At 50.1% G+C, this 24842-nt stretch overlaps 1 protein-coding gene across 2 annotated transcripts in view; it reads right to left on the minus strand.

The window, feature by feature from the left end:
* CCDC50 (coiled-coil domain containing 50) overlaps positions 1-24842 on the minus strand; it is a 48624-nt gene that overhangs the window by 7088 nt on the left and 16694 nt on the right. The window contains exons 2-8 of one of the 2 annotated variants that reach the window (XM_083442234.1): positions 13712-13774; positions 13312-13441; positions 12819-12909; positions 10965-11082; positions 6573-7361; positions 2591-2709; positions 1488-1532 (exon numbers count right to left, since the gene is read on the minus strand). In XM_083442234.1, coding sequence (XP_083298360.1) covers positions 1488-1532; positions 2591-2709; positions 6573-7361; positions 10965-11082; positions 12819-12909; positions 13312-13441; positions 13712-13774 — 1355 coding nt within the window. The remainder of the gene's footprint in view (positions 1-1487; positions 1533-2590; positions 2710-6572; positions 7362-10964; positions 11083-12818; positions 12910-13311; positions 13442-13711; positions 13775-24842) is intronic. The other variant, XM_083442235.1, reaches the window with a different exon arrangement.

Below are 24842 nucleotides of genomic sequence, written 5' to 3' on the forward strand. Positions count from 1 at the left end.
GTGAGGCAGAATTAAGGAACCTTTTAATGAGGGTGAAAGAGGAGCGTGCAAAATATGGTTTGAAGCTCAACATCAAAAAAACAAAGATCATGGCCACTGGTCCCATCACCTCCTGGCAAATAGAAGGGGAAGAAATGGAGGCAGTGAGAGATTTTACTTTCTTGGGCTCCATGATCACCGCAGATGGTGACAGCAGTCACGAAATTAAAAGGCACCTGCTTCTTGGGAGGAAAGCAATGACAAACCTAGACAGCATCTTAAAACGCAGAGACATCGCCTTGCCGACAAAGGTCTGTATAGTTAAAGCTATGGTTTTCCCAGTAGTGATGTATGGAAGTGAGAGCTGGACCATAAAGAAGGCTGATCGCCGGAGAAGGGATGCTTTTGAATTCTGGTGCTGGAGGAGACTCTTGAGAGTCCCATGGACTGCAAGAAGATCCAACCTCTCCATTCTGAAGGAAATCAGCCCTGAGCGCTCACTGGAAGGACAGATCCTGAGGCTGAGGCTCCAATACTTTGGCCACCTCATGAGAAGAGAAGACTCCCTGGAAAAGACCCTGATGTTGGGAAAGATGGAGGGCACAAGGAGAAGGGGACGACAGAGGACGAGATGGTGGGACAGTGTTCTCGAAGCTACCAGCATGAGGGAGGCAGTGGAAGACAGGAGTGCCTGGCGTGCTCTGGTCCAGGGGGTCACAAAGAGTCGGACATGACTAAATGACTAAACAACAACAAAAATGTATATATATAAAGAATGTTACAAGGAGCTCAGCAGCTGGATTAGGCCCACGAGGGACCCACCTAGACCAGCATCCTCACAGGGGCCGAAACCCTCCAGCAGGATGCGAGTGGAAGAGCCTTCTCCCGCTCTTGTTCTCAACCATGATTAAGGTCGGCTGGTTTTGTCCATGGCTCCATTTAGGAATCCCAAGGAGCTAAGAAGAGGCCAGGCAGCTGGGCTCCTCCTCACAGTGGCCGACCAGACTCCCACAAGGAAATCCCACAAGCAGGACCTGAGCCCCACTGCGCTCTCCCCTCCTGCAGAAAAGCTTTCCTCAAAAATGCTTTCATCTCTTTCACTGCTCGCTTTTGCATCCCTGTTCAATTCTCATCATTCACATCATTTTGTATCGACATGCATATTTACTCCAGAGAGCCTTTTGGCTGAAAGGCGGCAGGTCAACAAACAGTATCCTAGCACCACAACAGGTGGGTTTGGGTCTGGCTCTGAGCGAGGCCAGCTTTTTTTTGGGGGGGGGGGCGGTGCAGAGAGGCAGCCAATGGCAGGAAGCAAAGGGGAGAGCTGTTGGTAGGCTCCCTCCGCAGAGATATTTGCAAGCCTGAGCTTGAACACAAAGAAGGGAAAGGAGGGGGAAAGAGTCTGGAGTCAGAGCTCCACTAAGAAGCAAGATCTCAGAAAGCCAGTTGCCTCTCAGCTCCAAAGGCAGACACTCCCCATTCCCTTATTTGCATATGCAAATGCTTACCTCATCCTGGGCGACCTGCGCTGCTCTCTTGTCCACGTGGCTGGCCTGAAGAGGAGACAAGAGGAAAAACAAGAGCTTTCGTGAAACAAGAAACCCAGGCATGGTTGGTCAGAAGCAATTCTTTCCAGCTGAAGCCTTTTAGGATTTACTGGAGGTTTCTAAACAGAAGTTGGCCAGTCAGGGATGGTTTAGCTGTGAGTCCGGCATTGCAGGGGTTGGACTAGGTGGCTACCCTCCGGAGCAGCAGAAAATAAGCTTGCTCCACCTTCCATAGGACAGCTGTTTAGATATTTGAAGGAGGCTATGGCGCTGGAGGAGACTCTTGAGAGTCCCATGGACTTCAAGAAGATCAAACCTCTCTATTCTGAAGGAAATCAGCCCTGAGTGCTCACTGGAAGGACAGATCCTGAAGCTGAGGCTCCAAGACTTTGGCCACCTCCTGAGAAGAGAAGACTCCCTGGAAAAGACCCTGATGTTGGGAAAGATGGAGGGCGCAAGGAGAAGGAGACGACAGAGGACGAGATGGTTGGACAGTGTTCTCGAAGCTACCAGCATGAGTTTGACCAAACTGTGGGAGGCAGTGGAAGACAGGAGGGCCTGGCGTGCTCTGGTCCAGGGGGTCACGAAGAGGCGGACACGACTAAATGGCTCAACAACAACAACCGTACCATTTCTGGAGTCTTCTCCTTTCCAGGCTAAACATACCCAGATCCTTCAACCTCTCCTCATATGGCTTTATTTCCAGACTCTTGATCATCTTGGTCACCCTCATCTGCACACCTTCCTGCTTGTTAACATCCTTCTTAAATTGTGGCGCCCAGAACTGGACCCAGTATTCCAGGTGTGGTCTGACCAGGGCATAATAGAGTGGGACTATGACTTCCCTTGATCTGGACACTAGATTTCTGTTGATGCAGCCTAGAATTGCATTAGCTTTTTTTGCTGCTGCATCACAGCGAAACATGTGCTGCTGAAACACTTAATGGTACCCAGCGCTGCTTGTTGCTACTGAATGATCCTCAGTGCTCCAAACTCAGAGTCGCTTCCACCCCCAAACACTCTCTCTGTGTCTCTGGGATGAATCCCAAATCTGTCCCACTCACCAACAGCTCCTCCTCTTGCAGCTTCCGGGCGATCTCTGCGTCGTAGAGCTCCTGGTCCTGGGGGGCTGCCGGGCGGCCTTTGTGGTAACTGGCATCCTTCGCCCCCTGCGTTTTCGTTCCTTAAGAGACGAGAAGCCACATTCCTCAGTCACAGAAGGGGAAATAATTAATGTGCCAGCTAAATTCAGAGCTAACGACACAGATAAAAAAAAATAGTTCTGCACCAAGGTAACACAAATCACGAAGACTGTGTGGATCTGCATATGTTCTGTGTGTCTTCCTAGAAGACAGACACCTTGACTGCTTGATGTTGGTCCATCTATTCCAATTCAGAGCATCCCACCAGGGATGCCAGCAGAGGCTTTGCTCACCTGCAACTTTCTCCATGGAACACACCTCCTCCTTAACTGACCTACGCCATCCCATCTCGATCCAGAAGTCAGGGAAGGGCCGTAATCTCAGCGGCAGAGCCCGTGCCTTGCATGCAGAAGGCTCAATCTCCAATAGCACCTCCAGGCAAGGCTGGAAACGCCTCTGGCCTAAAACCGGCCTCAAAGGCCAAGTATACCTGAAGGAACGTCTCCGCCCACATCGTTCTGCCCGGACACTAATGTCCAGTTCCGAGAACCTTTTGGCAGTTCCCTCCCTGCGAGAAGTGACATTACAGGGAACCAGGCAGAGGGCCTACTCGGTGGTGGCGCCCGCCCTGTGGAACGCCCTCCCATCAGATGTCAAGGAAAGAAACAACTATCTGACTTTTAGAAGATCTGAAGGCAGCCCTGTTTAGGGAAGTTTTTAAGGTTTGACGTTTTAATGTACTTTTAATCTTTCACTGGAAGCCGCCCAGAGTGGCTGGGGAAACCAGATAGGCAGGGTATAAATAATAAAATTATTATTATTATTATTATTATTATTATTATTATTATTATTTATAATATAACCCAGGAGAGACACGGCTGCCTGCCTGTGTTAACAATACTGAACTGCATTGGCCAGCCTGACTCAGGAGGAGGCAACTACCTGGGTGACTTTCTGCCCAGTTGAGAGGCTTCCAGATAGCTCAGTTGGTGGAACACAAGACTCCTGACACAAGTCACAAAGAGTCCTGCATTGCTGGGGTCAGACTAGATGGCCCTGGTGGTCCCAATTCTAGGACTGTATGCACACAATTGCAAGTCACCCATCACAAAGAATTATAGTACTCGAAACATGTTCAGCAGCCAGGGGTCTTGTGTGCACTCTGGGGTCTCTCCCCACCCCTTTAGACAAATTCATGGAAGAGGGCTATGAACAGCTCCCAGCTACGATGGCTCTGCCCTGCTCCGATTCCAGAATCGGAGGCAGCCGTGCTCCTGAATCTCAGCTGCCGGGAAAGGCAGGAAGGGAGAGAGAGGGCTCAGGCACCCGGATCCTGTTTTGGGGTTTCCCTTTGGGGCATCTGGTCAGCTGCTGTGAAAACAGGATGCTGGCCCAGGTGGGCCACAGATGCTCTTATGCTCTCAGGCTGCAGATGTCTGGGGTGGAAGATAATTTTAAAACTGGTCCAGGCAGGCTGGAGGGGTTCGCTCCAACCTGCAGAAGGACCGCCCGGAAAGTACCGTATTTCTCGCTCCATAAGACACACTTTCCCCCTCCTAAAAAGTAAGGGGAAATGTGTGTGCATCTTATGGAGCGAATGCAGGTGGGAGGCTCTGCTCAGCGCTCCCTTTAAAGAGCCGCGTGGAGCGTGTGTGTGGCTCTTGGGGGCTTTTCCCTGAGGAGGGAGAAGGGACTGCCAGGCTGCCCTCTGTCTCTTCCCACACCTCCCAGAAAAGCCAGCAAGAGCCACTGCCAGGCTCTGCTCAGCGCTCCCTTGTAAGAGCTCCCTTTCGTCCCTCGTCCCTCTTTGCTGGGAAGCCATCAGAAGAGGCGCTGCGCAGCTCTCGCTCTTGCTCTGCTGGCTTCTCAGCGAAGCGGGAGGAGGGATGGAAGCGTTTGAAGCAAGAAAAGCGAGAGCCGCTTACATGCTCTGCGCAGCATATTTTTTCCCTTGCTTTCCCCCTCTAAAAACTAGGTGCGTCTTATGGTCAGGTGCATCTTATGGAGCGAAAAATACGGTAGCTCCGTAAGTGTGCAAAGAGGCCGATGAAGGGGGCTTCAGCGCTCCTCCCGCACAGCCGTGGCGAAGTCTCGGGTTGCAACAGGGAGCCAGCTATGATTAGAAGCAGCAGCAGGAAGAGGATGCAAGCATCTGCTCACAGATAGACGGGAGCTATTTTCAGCCACGGCAAACATCGCAAAAACTGAAAGGGGAAATATCACCGAAAACAGAGTGCGTGTTGTTTCTGTGGAAAATTGCAAAGATCAGTCCATCCGCCATGCACCTGCAGCATGGGGGCGAGAAGAGTACCCACCCTGTGGAATTAACTGCCTGCCCTGTGGAACTCCCTCCCGTCAGATGTCAAGGAAACAAGCACCTGTTTGACTTTTAGAAGACATCTGAAGGCAGCCCTGTGGAGGAAGGGTTAAATGTCTGGCGTTTTGTTGTGCTTTCAAGATTTTGTTGGGACAGAGTTGTTCTTTTTACCAACCTACCTTGCAAGGTCGTTGTTCTAGCAAATACAGAGAGAATCACTGGCTGAGCACTCAGGAAAACCCTGCCCAACACAACTGGAAGGCCTGGGAAGGAGGCTAAGCACTGTCACTAAGCCTATTATGAGGATTTTAAAAATATTTTTAATGGCCAACTTGCACAGCCATTGTAGGGAGGAAGAAAAAGCTTTTTCCACCCGGATTCTGCATGTCATGAATCCTTTTACAAACTTCTACCTTATTGGCTCTGGGATCCCTCGCAATGCTGAACAGGATCCCAGAATAACAGCCACCAAGAGGACAATACTCTTCCCATGCCTGCTCCAAAGTATTACTTGGAAAACCGGCTTTATTTTGCTGCGGGGTACAGCCTCCGAGTCTTCGAATCGGTGCTGTTTCACGACCGCCAGCTGCTCTGGGCGAGGGCCTGTGTGTTTTTATCATCTGGGAAGCAGCTGCCTGAGTTTCAGCACAATACAGATGATGGAGGAGCGGCAGAGGAGGGCATTAAGCAGCAGAAAACTCCCCGGCGCTAATGTTGCAAAACCGTCCAAAGCAGAGCCGTTTTCAAGATATAGCGGCCGATTAAAATGTCACTGCGCAACCAGGAAAAGCATCGCGGCAGGAATGCGGTTTTCCTAAGTATACCGTTCTAAGCTGGTTTGCAATCTGCTAGCGCTTGGCCTGAAGCGAATCTGGCGTCGGCATGGGAGCCAAGAACGCCTAATTTTTTCCTCCTGTGTGGAAAAATAAGGCCTGTTGCATCTTCCGCCCCAGTCTGACAGAATGGCCTTTGTTTTCAGGCTCAAGACTGACTTCTGTTTCAGCTTGGAGGGAAAATGAACCAGGAAAGTCAAACAGAGACAAATTAAGCTATTTATATATCTCTCAGAATGACGGAAGGTTCCTTCAGCTGGAATCTGACAGTTCTCCAGCACATATGAAATATGCAGAACATTACTAACGGGGCCAGAATTAGACTCTGATGGTTTGTTTTTTTAAAGAAACCCGAAGAAACGAAAGTGCACAAATTTGCACTTAACGTGCTCCTACCTGAAGCCAGAGACTTTCACGCAAACAAAGCTGGGATTCTCTACCCGGTGTGTGTTTTGTGGGTTGCCTAAGCAGGAACCGCTTTATTTATTTCGTAAAACGTATACACCGCTCAAATGTCAAAAAAACAAGCAAACACCAGTTTACAAAAAAGAAAAGAAAAGATAAAAGCCGTAACATCACCGCCGAGAAAAGCCAACAACAATAAACTTCGGAGAAGTTAAAACAGCAACAGGCTAAAATTAGAACCAAGCCTGCGCAAATTAAATTGAATTAAATTCCAACAGAACCAGAGGAGGAGAGATTTTGCAGGGATGCCTTCACCAGAGATCAGTGCCCACCGCGGACGCCTTGTTACCTGGATCCTTACGGTGCTGGGCATCGGCTCCCAAATCTTCCCCGCGGTGCGAGGAGGGCGAGGCGCTTGCCCCATTGCGACGTTCCCTTTCTCCATCCCTCCTTCCGCCTCTCCGGGGTGCTGGTGCTTCCAGGTCCTGCAGCCTGGGGTCGCGGGAGGGGGGCCTGGGCGACTCCCGGTCCTGGCGGGGTGGTCGCCTCTGGCGATCCGGGTCTGGGGAACAGCTGCGGCCCAGCCGGGGCCTTTCCTCCCCGTTGGCCCTCAGGTGTGTCGGCCGCGGGGACCTCTCTGAGCTAGGGGACCGCCTCTCCCAGGGCTTACGGAGCCGGCCACCGCTCTCTAGACGCACCCTCTCGTCTTCCCAGTCCAGCGGAAAAGGGGGCGTCCTGCGGCGACCCTCTCGGCTCCCTGGCCGCCTTTCTCTCCGCCCCATGCTGCTACCTGCGGGGGGCTCTACCTCCCCGTCCAGCGCGAGCGAAGAGGGCCGCCAATGTCTATCCTGGCTGGACGGCTTCCTGTCCCGGCGGTCTCCGTCCCGGCGGCTTTCCTCCTCCGTGTCCGAAGGAGGCCTCCGAGGCCTCTCCCGGCCGCCCCGGTTCCTGTCCTGCCTCTCCCTCCGGCCGCCTCCGGCCTGCCTCGCTTCCGAGGAGCTTCCCAGGACTTCCAAGTCCAGCCCCTCGGACAATAGAGGGGGTCCCCGTTGGGGTTCCCTCGGCCTCTGGGGCTCCCTCTCGCCGCTCCGGGCTCGGCGAGGTCTAGCCTGCTCCCGGGGGCTCCCACCCGAGTGGTCTGAGGAAGGGGTGGGGGGGCGAGACAAACAAGCGAGATGGATTAGTGACACACAGGTTAACAGCCCACGTAATGGCAAGCAAACGGGGGGGGGGGGCGGCAGAAGGAGCAGCAGCAGCAAAGGAAAGGCCGGGAGGCTCAGAGGCGGATGAGGAAAAGCATGCAAAGGAAGCAAAGCTAATGCTGCAGATTGGAAGCTGCCTTAATTAGAGTCCGATCGTTAGGAATGGCAGATGAAGATGATGGACTTTTCGGAGCTGGCCAACCTGACTGGAAGAGTCCGTGACCAGAAGGAGGAGGAGTACCAGGAGGAATGGATGAAATTCAAAGACTATTTAGTTAAATATGTTACGATAATTTAATTGGAAAAACTTGCAAATAATAGATAGTCTTAGGATTTAAATATGTGATGTTGGAGAACAATATGTTTAAAGTCAAAATGAAAACAAAGTAAGATGTTAAGTGATTAAGTTAATTATATGAGAAAATTGGTTCTGGAAAACTGTTTCAATGATATACACACTGAAATTCAGCCAGGGGGATTTGAGGACGTCACTTAACAATGTTACTATGATTGGATTAAGTATAGTTCAGATGTATGTTTGTTTCCTCAAAATTTTGGAAAATTAATAAAAAATTGGGGGGGGGGGGGGAATACACAGAGTCCGATCCTTGGTCCACCAAGCCCCATACTGTTTACTCTGACTGGCAGGGTCTCAAGCAGAGAGGGGGGTCTTCCACATCACCCACTGCCTCTTGCTTTGCGGGGCAAGTTGGGCTAGATGATCTTTGGGAGGGCTCTTCCAACTTTGCCATTTTATGGTTCCATTTGCTTTCAGGTAGAGACACAGGTGCTCTAACCCTGAGCTGCAGTCTCTCCCCGTGAGTTGGGGCTCTGGATTTCAGTAGACCTGAAGGAGTGTCTCCACCTCCATCGTTCAGCCCAGACACTGAGGTCCAGCGCCGAGGGCCTTCTGGCAGTTCCCTCATTGCGAGAAGCAAAGCTATAGGGAACCAGGCAGAGGGCCTTCTCGGCGGTGGCACCCACCCTGTGGAACGCCCTCCCACCAGATGTCAAGGAAATAAACAACTACCTGACATTTAGAAGACATCTGAAGGCAGCCCTGTTTAGGGAAGCGTTTAATGTTTAATAGGTTATTGTATTTTAGTGTTCTGTTAGAAGCCACCCAGCCAGATGGGAGGGTATAAATAATAATTATTATCATCATTATTTATTTTTATTTCTGTGAGGGGTGTCCCAGAGGGGTGGTGTTGGGCGGCTGCCCAGCATGCTGGAAAGCAGCAGGTGAAAACCAGGTTCCCCGCTGACCTTTCTGGCTCACGGCTGGACCTCCGTGGCAGCTCAGAGGGCACCCCAGGCCCCTTCACCAGGGAGAGGGGCCATAATTCAAGCCCTGCTCACAGGCTCAGGCTCCAGAGACTCCTTCTAAAGGGATCTCCATCCCTGGTGGCAGGAGAGGTGGGTGATGATGGCGACGCAAGCCAAAGGTGGCCGTATTGGGTTAGCAGGCTAATGTGATATTTTGAGTCCACTCTAAGGAAGCATTATTAGTTTGCATGCAAAAGATGCTTCCGCCGGAGGAATATTTGGCGGGTTGAGGCTGCCTTGTTACGATGAAGCGCAGATCTAGAGGGAAATGGGGGGGGGGGAGGGGGTTTGCCCTTCTTCCTCCACTTGCGTGGGAAAACCCACCACAAACTATGGAACTCCCTGCATTGCTGGGGGTTGTACTAGATGACCTATGGGATCCCACCCAACAGGGCTCAGCGATATATTGATATATCATCCAAAACTGGTTTGAAGCCCATACAGTGGTGCCTTGGTTCTCAAACGCCTTGGTACTCAAACAACTTGGAACCCAAACCCGGAAGTGTTCCAGTTTGAGCGCCACACTTCCATTTTGAGTGTTACACCGAGGTCTGTCCGTTTTTGATATTTATTTTGTGTTTTTGTGGGTTTTCGGTTTTGTTTTTGTGACTGTGTGGAACCCAGTTCAGCTACTGATTGATTGATTGTGTGACTCCAGTACATTGTTTATTGCTTTCATTTTATGGATCAGTGATCTTGTTTGACAGTAAAATTCATGTTAAATTGCTCTTTTAGGGGTTGTTTTTAAAAGTCTGGAACGGATTAATCCATTTTCCATTACTTTCTATGAGAAATAGTGCCTTGGTTTTGGAACGCTTTGGTTTTGGAACAGACTTCCGGAACGGATCAAGTTTGAGAGCCAAGGTACCACTGTATTGTGATATCAGTTTCCTAATTTTGTGCAATGCAAACACTGTGGGGAAAACCACGAAGCCTGCTAGGGCTTCTCTCAATTCCTGCAGCCCATTAACTCTGCTACCTCAACTCTCCCCTGTCTCGTGAAGAGGGCAGCAAATTGCAAGAGCGAGCGTCGGCAAAATTCACGACGCAGGAAAAACCGCAAAGCCTGACGATGCCTGTGCAGAGCTCCATCCTTCAGTCGTTGTGACGTATCAATATATCGAGATGTTTAGCTGGTGATCTATTGCGATGTTGAAAACCAGATATCGCCCGGCCCTACGCCCAACTCTGCAGTTCTAGGATTCCCTCTCTCAGGAGGCAGAGATGGCCACCATCCTTGATGGCTTTAAAAGAGGATGAGAGAAACTCACGGAGGAGGAGAGATCACTCTTGTGCTGGCAACACATTGTTGTATCAGAGTAGCCACAGTGAGAATAGGATGCTAGACTAGAGGAGCTCCCTTTGGCCTAATCCAGCAGTTTCCTCTTAGGTTTCTGAGCAGCAACAAGCAGGAAGAGGCCTCTACAAGAACCTTCTGCTCTCCCGACACACGCAAGCTGAAGGAAAAGAGGTTTGTGCAGATATGCGAACGAGGGCAAGGCAGAGGCACCGCAACCAGAAAGCAAATCAGCAATTTGGTGCCCACGGACACCCTCAGGATCAGGGCGCATTTGATCGCAAAAGCATTTCAGAGAAGCCTCTGCAATTTCTTGTCTGAAGCAATCATCTTTCCAGAGCTGACACATTTGGCGGTGATCAGAAAGGCAGTCCCGCAAGCGTCCCCGATTCAGGATCCGTCCGGCTCTCATTGCATCCGTCCTCCTCCAACAAGAATTCATTTCTCGTCATGCCAGAAATCTCCAGCGCTTTCCCAGAATAAGAGCGGGAGAACACACCTCGCCAGGATGGGGCACAGGGCGGCATCAGTGCCAAGTTGGGCTAGAGGACCCTCGGGAACTGCACAAGGGCCCCACATCCCACCTGCAATACGTCCCTCAGCCCCCAAGATGACCACCTTCTCAAAGCAAAGCTCAGCTCAGAAAGAGGAGGGGAGCATCTCTGCACTATACCAAGGGTGCGGCCCCAGCAGTAGCAACAACAGGTCCACAGGCACACCGGAGGTTTCAGAAACTTGGCAGAGTTCAAACAGTCGTTCAGACCTGGCGGAGGCGGCTCTGGCGTCTGCTGCGACCCACAAGCAGACACAAAACCTCCTGGGCTGGAAGGCCAGAGGGCAAAGATGCAATGTAGAGCCTTCTGGGCCTGCGGTGAGGACCCCCAAGCCACCTGGTTCTAGAGGACGTCCTGCTTACCTCTGCTTTCCGGGTAGTATCCCTCATCGTAAGTGCTCTTCTGCAAGGGCTCTGGGTGGGGCTTCTTCCGACGCTTCTCCTCCTGGAGCTCCTTCTGCTGCAAGATCCGAGCAATGTCCTGAAGGAAGAAAAGAGGTCAAACCCTGGCATTTTCACAAAGAACGTTCTTGCCAGTTCTTTGGTGACTGGGAGTGGCCGCCAAGACCACATAACACCGGACTTGAAAGACCTACACTGGCTCCCAGGACATTTCCGAGATCAATTCAAAGGGTTGGTGCTGACCTTGAAAGCCCTAAACGGCCTCGGCCCAGTATACCTGAAGGAGCGTCTCCACCCCCATCGTTCTGCCCGGACACTGAGGTCCAGCACTGAGGGCCTTCCGGCGGTTCCCTCATTACGAGAAGTGAGGTTACAGGGAACCAGGCAGAGGGCCTTCTCGGTGGTGGCGCCCACCCTGTGTAACGCCCTCCCACCTGATGTCAAAGAGATAAACAACCACCTGACATCTGAAGGCAACCCTGTTTAGGGAAGATTTTGATGTTTGATCTTTTATCGTGTTTTTAATATTCTGTTGGGAGCTGCCCAGATGGGTGGGGCATAATTTATTATTATTATTATTGTTGTTGTTATTATTATTATTATCATCATGCCTTTTTGGACAGGAGAATGGGTGTGCTTGGCTTTTAAGGGACGGATGGATTGTATTTCTAATGCAGCTTTTCATTCAAACAAACCCCAAAGCAGATTATACACTACAGATAACAGTAACACAGCAGCACGTGGCGAGTGCAGCATAAATCGTATTATATATATTTTTAAAAAATCACCAGCAAAACAACTGCAATCTTTAAACTACTATTAACAAACTGACAACTAAAACAATACGCTAAACACCACAACGGCAGCGTGGGACTTATCAAATGATTAACAAATCAATAAGGCCTTTATAAGTCATAAAACAGGGCTCCGGATGGCGCTGTGGTGTAAACCACTGGGCTTGCTGATTGGAAGGTCAGCGGTTCGAATCCCCGTGACGGAGTGAGCTCCTGTTGCTCGGTCCCAGCTCCTGCCCACCTAGCAGTTCGAAAGCACGTCAAAGTGCAAGTAGATAAATAGGTACCACTTCGGCGGGAAGGTAAACGGCGTTTCCGTGCGCTGCTCTGGTTCGACAGAAGTGGCTTAGTCCTGCTGGCCACATGACCCTTAAAAACTGTCTGTGGAAGCAGACAAACACCAGCTCCCTCGGCCAGTAAAGCGAGATGAGCGCCGCAACTGCAGACTTAACTGTCAGGGGTCCCTTTACTTTACCTTAAACAATACTGACAAAACAGCAACTAAAAATAAGCTGGATGCTATTAGGTTCCTACACACGTTACCATTGACATGCTTCAAATTTCTATTGTTCGCATTTGCATTATTGCATCTGTTTATTCTTGGGGGAGTTTTTAGCTGAAAGGCAGCATATAAAGGAACGCGATGGCAACGTAAGAAGAGACAAGGAGTTGTTGATCGGGCTTCCCAGGAGCACCTGATGACCCTTTCGACCCCCTCTGCAACGCAATGAAATTTGCTTTCGATTTGCTGGTTCCTGCTGTTGCCTCTGCAGCAGCAAACACAGCTTAACGGACCCCTAACTCCCCCTGCACCTAGAAATATCCGTTATTGGGGGCAAGTTCCTGGCAGCCTTGTTTTCGACATGCACGGCTGAAAGTCAAAATTCAACTTCTGTGTTCTGGCGATGGTTCTCTCTCTCTCTCTCTCTCCCCCCCCCCCCCCCCCGCTTTCCTTCAAAGGCGTGAGATTTGGCCTGAGATCAGTCACTTTCCTCCCTGCCCACAACACCCAAGGACTGACCTCATCGTCCTCTTCTTGGCGACGCCGCTGTTCTGCCTCAATGACCAGCTTGACTTGAATTTCCTGAGCTATCTCACAGTCCTGCCTCTCCCTGGGAAGAGACAAAGGGGAGGGGGTGGCAGAGGGGAAAAGGTGAGGGGTGGGCGTCCGTGGGAAAAGAGAGAGAGAAAGAATTGGGGGGCGGGAGAGAAAGGAGAAAATGCAGCCCAGGACCCCGGCTTCACGTTGAGAGATGAGCGATCAAGACGGGAAACACTCTCAAAACAGAAACGGAAAAAACAACCCATGCAACTTTTTCTTCCGTGGCAACTCTTGAACCCCCAGCGCAGTGTTTCTCAACCAGGGGCCATATGGACTCCTGGACCCCCCGGGATATTCTAAAGGGGGCACAGGTGAAATAATATAATTTATATATAAATGATACAGTTCTGCCCAGCTAAACCAGGGAGGGGGCAGCCCAGAGGCAAAACGGCCCCGCATCCCGCACACTCACAGGTCTTTGTGCCGCTCCTGGATCCGGGCCCGTGCCTTGCGGTCCTCCTCTTCCTGCAGCTGCTTGGCCATCTGCAAGTCATACTGCACCAGGCGGTTGCGCTGCACGTTGGTCGCCAAATGATGCTCAACTGCAAGAGGGCACAAGAACAGGCACGTTTAATTCGGCTTCAGGTCTGGGAGGACCAAAACACCCTCTTGGCTGCGCCCCAAGGGGGACCCGCTCTCTTGCTGGCCCCTTCCGCAGGGTGGAGGAAGGAATTGTGTGGTTTCCACCCCCTTTTGGTTCCGCACCCTATAAAAAACATTCTTTAGAAAAGCGGTCAGTGTGGGACCAAAACACAAGGACGTTCAGAATGGTAACAGTGAAATGCACATCGCAGAACCCAGGCAAGACATACTTTCCTGTTCTTGCAGGCTGTGGGCCAGAGTGTGATCCTCGAGGACGGCAAAATCCCGGCACACTAAAAGAAAAGAGAGAAGAGAGAAAGTGAGGGAGGAGGTCAACGCTTCTGACCGAAGCCTCGGTTATCATCCCAGAGCCCAGAACTTCTTCCCAAGACACAAGGAAGCCGATGGCACATGACTCCCGTTAAACTTACAAAAATGTACAGAAGAAACTCTAATAAGTGCTGGAAATATAAAGAGTTAGAAGGTACATTTTATCATATTTGGTGGAGCTGTAAAGTAATCAAAAACTATTGGGAAATGATTTATAATGAACTGAAGAAGAACTTTAAGATAACTTTTGTTAAAAAGCCAGAAGCTTTCTTGATAGGTATTGTAGCACAGGAATTGCCAAGAGCAGATGAAGTCATTTATGTATGCAACAACAGCCGGATCCCGTTCGCAACCAGAGGTACCACTGTAGAGACTTAAAAAAAGATTGGGAAGCATTTATGCTGTATCTACAGAAACAGTGTAAAGAATTGGACTTACTAGTAGGGTTTGAGTAAATGCTTACAATTAAGAAAGTAAGTGCACGGTTAAGAAACAACAATATGGAAATTAATTAAGTGCAAGATGTAATTTGAAAGGAAATTTGGTATAAAAAGGATAAGAATATAAGAGCGTTTAGCAAAAAAAATAAAAAAATCACAGAAAGTAAGATAAAATTAAGCAGAAGTAGAATATATTTAAAGAACCAGAAGGGGAAGTTGAGGGAAGTCACGGGGTGGGGGTGGGGAATTCCCTTTTTTATTTTTCTTCTTTTATGTGTCAAATGTGCTGAATATCCAATTGTAAAACCTAATAAAAAATTATTTAAAAAAACACACAAGGAAGTAGGAATCGCAGAAGGAGGGAACAGGCAGCGTTCCCTTGCAATGCACAAATCTCCACTTCCCATAAACACCGCAAGGAAGTTGCAAAGCGGAACATGGAGAGCCATTTCGAAGAACCAGGGGCAAAAGTTGAATTTTTTCAGTGGCTTAAATCTAAGCAAAAAGAGAACTGATTTGCCCTTGGCACACATTTGGAGCAAGGCTCATCTCTTTAAAACGGAACAACCACCCAAAAGTGCCACAGTTTAAGGCCAGCTGGAAGGTGTACAGAGGAGGCCTGATGAGGAACGGTCAAAGGAGCTGGGTACACTTAGCCTGGGAAAGAGGAGACTGAAAGGAGATGAGAGAACCATCTTCAAATATCTCAAGGGCTGCCCCATGGAAGAGGGAGCAAGCTTGTCTTCTCCTGCTCTGGAGGGTAGGACTTGAACCAATGGGTTCAAGTTGGTTGATTGGGATTGCAGGGGGTTGGACTAGATGACCCCGGGGTCCCTCCCAAATTTACAATTCTATGAATCCATAAGTTATAAGAAAGGAGATTCTATGCTGGCAGTGTAAGGATGGCATAGGGTCATAAATGCACATGTGGTGGGAATGCACAGCCATGAAAGAATTTTGGAATAACATCTACAATGAATTAAAGAAAACTATTTAAGTTTTCATTGAAGAAAAAACCTGAAACCTTTCTCCTGGGAATAATGTCACCAGAAATCAAAAAAGAATATAGACCACTTTTTATGTATACAACAGTAGTAGCCAGGATCTTAAATGCAAAAAACTGGAAAAGTGACAAAACACCTACGATAAATGAGTGGCAGATCCAAATGATAGAATATCTACAGATGGCTATGATGACAGGGAGAATTAGAGGGTATCCGAAACAGAAAGTACAGAAAGAAAGGAGAATCTTTAAAGAATATTTGGAAAAGTATTACAATAAGAAACATCTCTTGGCAGAAATAGAATGATCCTTGTAAAACAACAAACATAATGTTTTTCTGGACATATGATGAAAACAAAGAAATACAATAATTTGGAACTGTGTGTGAAAAAACTGTAGAAATAATAATACAATACAATGGGTCTAATCAAATATGTTTATTTTGCTTTGGTGTTTTTTCCCAGTTTTTTTTCCTTCCTCCTTTTCCCCCCTACCCTTCACCCCCCCCCTTCTTCTTTTTCTCTCTTTTTGTGCTTCCTTTCTTGGTCCTTCTCTTTCTGATACGTTATGGAAAAGATAAAGAGATTAAAGTGTATTACGAAAACCTCAGTAAGTTAAAAGTGATGCTATGTAATTTCTTTAGTTGTTGTTGTTGTTTAGTCGTTCAGTCGTGTCCGACTCTTTGTGACCCCCTGGACCAGAGCACGCCAGGCACTCCCGTCTTCCACTGCCTCCTGCAGTTTGGTCAAACTCATGCCGGTAGCTTGGAGAACACTGTCCCACCATCTCGTCCTCTGTCGTCCCCTTCTCCTTGTGCCCTCCATCTTTCCCAACATCAGGGTCTTTTCCAGGGAGTCTTTTCTTCTCATGAGGTGGCCGAAGTATTGGAGCCTCAGCTTCAGGATCTGTCCTTCCAGTGAGCACTCAGGGCTGATTTCCTTCAGAATGGATCGGTTTGATCTTCTTGCAGTCCATGGGACTCTCAAGAGTCTCCTCCAGCACCAGAATTCAAAAGCATCCATTCTTCGGCGATCAGCCTTCTTGATGGTCCAGCTCTCACTTCCATACATCACTAAATTTCTTTAGTAGTATTTATAAAATGTTTAAATTGGTCAATTGTCATGATTTGATGTAGCAACTACTGTGGGTTTTGTTTTGTTGCTGTTATTGTTGAATTCCAATAAAGTTTATAAAATCCAAAAAAGAAAAAGAAAAGGGAGATTCTAACTAAACACCAGGAAGGACTTTCTGGGGGCAAGAGATGTCCAGCAGTGGCACAAAGATCCTCAGACAGCGGAGGGCTCTCCTTCCTTGGAGGGTTTTAAGCAGAGGTTGGGTGGCCGAATATCAGGGATTATTTAGCTGTGATTCCTTCATTGCAGTGGGTTGGACTAGATGACCCTCAGGTTCCCTTCCAACTCTGCAATTCTGTGATTCTAAATGTCCCCCTCAGATTTTGTAGGCTGCCTTCTTTCCATGGGCAGTTTTGAAAAGGCACACCAGGTCAAAACTCACTTGTATTAAGATGAACAAGGCTTATAAAATTGGATTACAGTCATACCTCTTGTTACGTTTGGTTCAGGTTACGTTCTTTCAGGATACGTCCCGTGGCAACCCAGAAGTAACGGAACGGGTTACTTCTGGGTTTCGCCGCTTGCACATGCGCTCAAAATGACGTCGCACGCATGCGCAGAAGCAGAGAATCACGACCCACACAGATTGTGTTCTCCTCATGTTGAGAACGGGGCTCCGGAACGGATCCTGTTCACAACCAGAGGTATTAAGATTATAAGGTTATAAGGACATGCGTGAACAAGTATTAAACAATGAAACCAAGAGGAGGAGGGCAGGGAAGTCAAGCAAAAATTATGGTTTAAAATTTTTGATTATGATAGTTCCCCCCCGACACACACCTTTTCATTATATATTGTTGTTTTTCTGCTTACTTTTTGTGTTATCTTTTTGGAAAATTAATAAATTGTTATCAAAAAAAGAAAGAAAAGGCACACCAGGGGTTCTGATGCCTCACGCAGCTTCAAAAAGAAGCATTTCAGTGGGTAGTTTTTCTCTCCCTCCTATATTTTGAAAATAAAATGAAAACAAACGCAAGAGGCCAAGAGAAGGAACAGCTTGAACAAAACACCACGCCAACGATGGCACACCAAAAGGAAGTCGCCCACGTTTTTGCGATTCTGGATCTGGGGACCAGACGGGCAGCTTCCAGCCAGTGGCTGTAGATGTGTGTGCTTTGGGGCTTCCGTCCCAGGATGTCTGCAATTGTCCCTTAAAAATTAAGGCACCAGAACAGGATCGGGGGGATTCTCCAGATAGCCTGGAGAAAGTGGATAAAGCGAAGTTTTTCAGTCTGTCTCTAGAACAGGTTGATGTCGAATGAAACTGGACGTTGGAAGAGTCACTCAGAACGTACTTAAACTGTGGAACTCACAGTTGTGAGTGCCAAAACAGAATGTCTAGTCGCCACTGGGGTGTGTGTGTGTCAGCAAACCTTTTATTTATTATTTTGATAAGCGTGATTTAATCTGCAATTCACATGTGACACATTTTTAGCAGAAATCGTTAATACGTGCTTAATTTGGTGCTGACAATAAAAATATTGGTACAGTGGTACCTCGGTTCTCGAACGTCTTCATTGATGGACGTTCTGCAACCCAAACACCAAAAAAGCCGGAAGTATATGCTTCCCCTTTCAAACGTACCTCGGAGGTCGAACGGCTTCTGCCACGTGTTTTTCAATTTTCTCAACTGAATTTGCAGACTGCCCTTTGAGCCTCAAATTTCAAATGTTTTGGAACTCGAATGGTCTTCCGGAACGGATTACGCTCAAGAACCGAGGTATCACTGTACCATACTCCAGTTTTCAAAACACTCTACTCTTCATTGTTAAGAGTTACTCTTCATCGGCTGGGTGAGGACTGCAGGGCCTGCTCCCTTCCAGGGCCTTTTCCAACTGGCCCAGGGGGCGTGGCCCAGGCCCTCTCTCCCGGCTATAAAGGGACTCCTGCTGCAGGAAAGCCTCGGACCATCGGCTGGGTGAGGACTGCAGGGCCTGCTCCCTTCCAGGGCCTTTTCCAACTGGCCCAGGGGGCGTGGCCCAGGCCCTCTCTCCCGGCTATAAAGGGACTCCTGCTGCAGTGAGGCCTCGGACCATCGGCTGGGTGAGGACTGCAGGGCCTGCTCCCTTCCAGGGCCTTTTCCAACTGGCCCAGGGGGCGTGGCCCAGGCCCTCTCTCCCGGCTATAAAGGGACTCCTGCTGCAGTGAGGCCTCGGACCATCGGCTGGGTGAGGACTGCAGGGCCTGCTCCCTTCCAGGGCCTTTTCCAACTGGCCCAGGGGGCGTGGCCCAGGCCCTCTCTCCCGGCTATAAAGGGACTCCTGCTGCAGGAAAGCCTCGGACCATCGGCTGGGTGAGGACTGCAGGGCCTGCTCCCTTCCAGGGCCTTTTCCAACTGGCCCAGGGGGCGTGGCCCAGGCCCTCTCTCCCGGCTATAAAGGGACTCCTGCTGCAGTGAGGCCTCGGACCATCGGCTGGGTGAGGACTGCAGGGCCTGCTCCCTTCCAGGGCCTTTTCCAACTGGCCCAGGGGGCGTGGCCCAGGCCCTCTCTCCCGGCTATAAAGGGACTCCTGCTGCAGTGAGGCCTCGGACCATCGGCTGGGTGAGGACTGCAGGGCCTGCTCCCTTCCAGGGCCTTTTCCAACTGGCCCAGGGGGCGTGGCCCAGGCCCTCTCTCCCGGCTATAAAGGGACTCCTGCTGCAGGAAAGCCTCGGACCATCGGCTGGGTGAGGACTGCAGGGCCTGCTCCCTTCCAGGGCCTTTTCCAACTGGCCCAGGGGGCGTGGCCCAGGCCCTCTCTCCCGGCTATAAAGGGACTCCTGCTGCAGTGAGGCCTCGGACCATCGGCTGGGTGAGGACTGCAGGGCCTGCTCCCTTCCAGGGCCTTTTCCAACTGGCCCAGGGGGCGTGGCCCAGGCCCTCTCTCCCGGCTATAAAGGGACTCCTGCTGCGGGAAGCCTCGGACCATCAGCTGGGTGAGGACTGCAGGGCCTGCTCCCTTCCAGGGCCTTCTCCAACTGGCCCAGGGGGCGTGGCCCAGGCCCTTATCTGGAACAAACTTTTGGGGAAGTATGGGAAGTGTTCTGCCATTGCTTCCCTGTTCCAGGTGGTTAATGTGCTTTAAAATGTCCTCAAGCAGTCGGTGGCAATTTAAATTTTTATTCCTTTTTTTCTTTTTTCCTTTGTTGGGGGTGGGTGGGTGGGATGGTTGGTTGGTTGGGGATTAATTTTAGTACAATTGTTCTGTTCCTTTTTGCTGTTGTTTTATTGGTACTGTATAGTTTGTGTTTTGTTTTTAAGGGGTGGGATCAGGGCTGCCTGGGAGTGGCTCCCCAGCCAACACAATGGCTGGGACAAGTTTCACAGGGGAGAAAGCACTGGGACATCCGATCTCGGTGATCATGGGCAGGAGGCGGAGTTACGCTAAGACCAGACCATGTCATTACCGAGGAGGCAGGTTTAGTCGTTGTTTGAAGACTATCCCTGCCTCCGGGTCTGGCCATGACCGGATGGATACTGGAATCAACAGGGGAAACCCACATGACCTGAAAGTGTTGCTGTGCAATGCCAGGTCAATGATGAATAAAACCACTGCCATCCACGACTTGATTGTGGATGGAGGATTTGACCTGGCATGTGTGACAGAGACCTGGTTGGAGGAAGCAGATGGGCCTGTCCTTGCCGCTGCTTGCCCACCAGGTTTCTCTTACGCACAGCAACCCAGGTCATGTGGGCGGGGAGGGGGGGTTGCAGTGATTTTTAGGAAGTCACTAGCTTGCACCAGGCGTCCTACTGGGAAGATCCAGCTCTCTGAGTGCATGTTCTGGAAGTTGGGCAATAGGGGCAGTACAGGATTCCTTTTGGTGTACCGACCTCCCCGCTGCACCAAGGATTCCCTGTCCGAGCTGCTTCAGGTCGTGGCGGATTTTCTCCTGGAGACACCTAGTTTGGTTGTCCTAGGGGATTTTAACATCCATGCCGACACGACCTTACAAGGGGCTGCTCGGGACTTCGTGGAAAGCATGGCCTCCATGGGGCTGTCCCTGAATAAGTTTGGCCCAACTCATAGTCATGGACATGCCTTAGACCTGGTGTTCACCTCTAGTGACGTGGGTGATCTGACACTAAGTAAAAGTGAAACAAAAGAAGTGCCATGGTCAGATCACTTCCTGGTGCAACTGGACTTCTCCGCGACCCTTCCCCTCTGCAGGGAGGTGGGACCAATTCGGATGGTCCGCCCCCGCCACTTAATGGATCCAAATGGTTTCCAGAGAGTGGTAGGGGATGCTTTAGCCCATGTTGATGGCCTTTCAGCTGATTCCCTGGTGGCCCGCTGGAATGCGGAGTTAACCAGGGCTATCGACTGTCTGGCTCCGAAGCGCCCTCTCCGATTGCATGGAGCCCGAACAGCCCCGTGGTTTTCTTCGGAGCTGAGGGCGATGAAACAATCGTTGAGACGGTTAGAGCGTCGGTGGCAGAAAACTCACTCCGAATCTGACCGGACACAGGTTAGAGCTCAACGTCGAGCCTACCAAGTGGCGATAGCGACGGCGAAGAAGACTTTCTTCACCGCCTCTATTGCATCTGCAGAAAATAGTAGCAGGAGACTCTTTCAGGTGGTTCGCAATTTAACAGAACCACCTTTACCACCGGGGCCTTGTAAAGACCCCAAGATCTCCTGCAACGATTTTGCAAAGTTTTTTGCAGATAAAATCACTCATATTCGGAAGGAGCTAGACACCACCGTGGGAGCAGGGCCGGGGCGGGAGAGTGCTAGAGCTCTGTCTGGTCAAGTTGCATGGAATCAATTTCAATCCGTTACCCCCGAGGATGTGGACAGGCTGCTTGGACGCGTGAAACCAACCACCTGTCTTCTTGATCCTTGCCCATCCTGGCTAATAAAAGCAAGCCGGGAAGGGCTGGGCGATGGGCTCTGCGGGGTGGTGAATGCTTCCCTCTGTGAGGGAACATTCCCAGATCCGCTGAAAGAGGCGGTCATTAAACCGCTTCTTAAAAAACCATCTTTAGACCCGGCCAGTATGGCCAACTATCGCCCAGTCTCAAATCTTCCATTCTTGGGCAAGGTGATTGAGCGCGTGGTTGCTGAACAACTCCAGGCACGCCTGGAGGATGCGGACCATTTGGATCCCTTCCAATCGGGATTCAGGCCTCACCATGGGACTGAAACTGCCTTGGTCGCGCTGGTTGATGATCTCCGGCGAGCTAGGGACAAAGGTGAGAGTTGTTTCCTGGTTCTGCTGGATCTCTCAGCGGCCTTTGATACAATCGACCATAACATCCTTCTGGACCGTCTAGAGGGGCTGGGAGCTGGGGGCACTGTTATACAGTGGTTTCGCTCCTTCCTCCTGGGCCGTGTTCAGAAAGTGGTGGTGGGGGATGAGTGTTCAGACCCCTGGGCCCTCACTTGTGGGGTGCCTCAGGGTTCCGTCCTCTCCCCCATGCTTTTTAACATCTATATGAAGCCGCTGGGAGAGATCATCAGGGGGTTTGGACTGGGTGTCCATCAATATGCAGATGATACCCAGCTCTACCTCTCTTTCAAATCAGAACCAGTGAAGGCGGTGAAGGTCCTGTGTGAGTGCCTGGAGGCGGTTGGAGGATGGATGGCGGCTAATGGATTGAAGTTGAATCCTGACAAGACAGAAGTACTGTTTTTGGGGGACAGGAGGCGGGCTGGTGTGGAGGACTCCCTGGTCCTGAATAGGGTAACTGTGCCCCTGAAGGACCAGGTGCGCAGCCTGGGAGTCATTTTGGACTCACAGCTGTCCATGGAGGCACAGGTCAATTCTGTATCCAGGGCAGCTGTCTACCAACTCCACCTGGTACGCAGGCTGAGACCCTACCTGCCCGCGGACTGTCTCGCCAGAGTGGTGCATGCTCTGGTTATCTCCCGCTTGGACTACTGCAATGCGCTCTACGTGGGGCTACCTTTGAAGGTGACTCGGAAACTACAACTAATCCAGAATGCGGCAGCTAGACTGGTGACTGGGGGCGGCCGCCGAGACCACATAACACCGGTCTTGAAAGACCTACATTGGCTCCCAGTACGTTTCCGAGCACAATTCAAAGTGTTGGTGTTGACCTTTAAAGCCCTAAACGGCCTCGGCCCAGTATACCTGAAGGAGCGTCTCCACCCCCATCGTTCTGCCCGGACACTGAGGTCCAGCTCCGAGGGCCTCCTGGCGGTTCCCTCATTGCGAGAAGCAAAGCTACAGGGAACCAGGCAGAGGGCCTTCTCGGTAGTGGCGCCCGCCCTGTGGAACGCCCTCCCACCAGATGTCAAAGCGATAAATAACTACCTGACATTCAGAAGACATCTTAAGGCAGCCCTGTTCAGGGAAGTTTTTAATCTGTGATATTTTACTGTATTTTTTGTTTCTATGGAAGCCGCCCAGAGTGGCTGGGGAAACCCAGCCAGATGGGCGGGGTACAAATAATAAATTATTATTATTATTATTATTATTAAACCCACAAACAGGATTCGAACACAAAATCAATTCTCTCCCCTCCTGCAGTTTCTAGCAAATAGTACTCAAAAGCATCACTGCCTTCAGGGTTCGAAATTAGCAGAGAACCAGGCGCATTTTGCACCTAAAGGTTCTCCATTTACTTTTTTTTTTTTTTAATAATATTTATTACTTTTTGAACAATTTAAACACTACAAAACAAAAACAAAAAAAGAACAACACAATACAAAGACACTACATAACACTAACACATTAAACAAACAAAGCCAAACAAAAACAGTTTAAAACACTCAGTTTCAATGTCTTGTCTTTCATTCACTTATTTCACCGACCTCCTCGCACCTCCCTTTTTGTATTCCACTCCTATCAATTATTTCAGCAATTCCTTTCCATCTTTCTCTGTTTTCTGTCCTATAATTATCGTAACGCATTCTAACCTTATTTTACCTATAATATTCTATTAATCTATTTATACTTAAATCCTTATAACATTTCTGCTAAAGCCATATAACTTCATTCCACCATTCTTTTAACATTCATTAATTTTGCAGTATTTCTGTAAATAATCTTTAAACTTTTTCCAGTCTTCTTCCACCGACTCTTCTCCCTGGTCTCGGATTCTGCCAGTCATTTCCGCCAGTTCCATTTACGAGCACCTCCAGAAGTCTGGGTGCCCTATTTTGTTCCTGGCTGACACTCAAAGATTACTGAAATCTCCCTGATTGGAAGCCTCCAAGTATATGTCAAGGATAGACTGTAGCTTTGGCCTGGCCCAACCCCAGACTTAGCAGGGCTTGGAGCTCTGTGGTATGTGCAAACTACAGTGATGCACGGGCTGTTGTTTTGCCTAATCGGATGCCTTCCCTATTCCTGCTTCCCAGCGGCAGTGCTGATCCCAACACCCTCCTCAGGCGCTGCCATCAAGAGCTGGCATGAACTTTGCAAAGTGCGGGTCTCCGCGGAGCCCCCTTGCCCATCCTTAAGTAGAAAAAGGCCTGTGGGGTGACACGCAGGCAAGAGGCAGGAAGAAGAGAGCCGTGCTTCAGCTTCTGGTTTCTCCTCCTGCCCTTCTTCGCCTTTTCTCATGCCCTCCCAGGCCTTTTGTTCTCCTCTTCCCCGCACACGCCCCTTCCTTGGCACTCCCCCTCCCTGGGGAGAAGCGCGCAGAAGGATGTGCAAGGAGGCACCAGGGACTGTTTGTTGCTCTTGGGGAAGGGGGTGGAGGGGCCCGTTCAGGCCAGCATCCTGTTCCCACAACCAGACGCCTGTGGGAAACCAGCAATCAGGATTCGAGCACAAGACCAACACAATCCTCTCCTGCAGTTCCCAGGAACTGGGATTCAGAATCATCGCTGCCTCCAGCTTTTGGAGGGCAGGGCAAGGGCATCCTTCCTGGTAGCCATCGGGAGCCCTCCCCTTCCCCACAAATTTGTCTCATCCTCTTTTCTTTTTTTATTGGAAATGTTATTTACAACATAACATAACCCCCCCACAAGCCCAATACAGAACTCCACCCTCACTAAACGTGAACATAACATACAATGAGCATAGCATACAACAATACAAACAACCAAATAAAAGACTTCCTTTATCCTCTATCTGGTCTCCTTATTTACCGTATTTTTCGCCCTATAGGACGCACTTTTTCCCCTCCAAAAATGAAGGGGAAATGTGTGTGCGTCCTATGGGGCGAATGCAGGCTTTCGCTGAAGCCTGGAGAGCAAGAGGGGTCGCTGCGCACCGACCCCTCTCGCTCTCCAGGCTTCAGGAGAGCCCCACCCCCAGCCCCACAAGCTCGGGGGAGAGCAGGGAGGCGGAACGCCGCCATCCCATTGTCCCCAGACCTGGTTTGGGGGCTGGCGGCGGGGAGAAGCCTGCTCCTCCCCGTCGCCAGCCCCGCAAACTCGGGGGAGAGTGGGAGAGACGCAGCGCGCCTTTCCCACTGTCCCCCGACTTGGTTAGAAGGCTGGCGGGGGGAGAAGCCTGCTCCTCCCCATCGCCAGCCCTGCAAACTCGGGGGACAGC

The sequence above is a fragment of the Podarcis tiliguerta genome (genome assembly GCF_965153285.1).
Source record: "Podarcis tiliguerta genome assembly, chromosome: 5".
Lineage (NCBI taxonomy): Eukaryota > Metazoa > Chordata > Lepidosauria > Squamata > Lacertidae > Podarcis > Podarcis tiliguerta.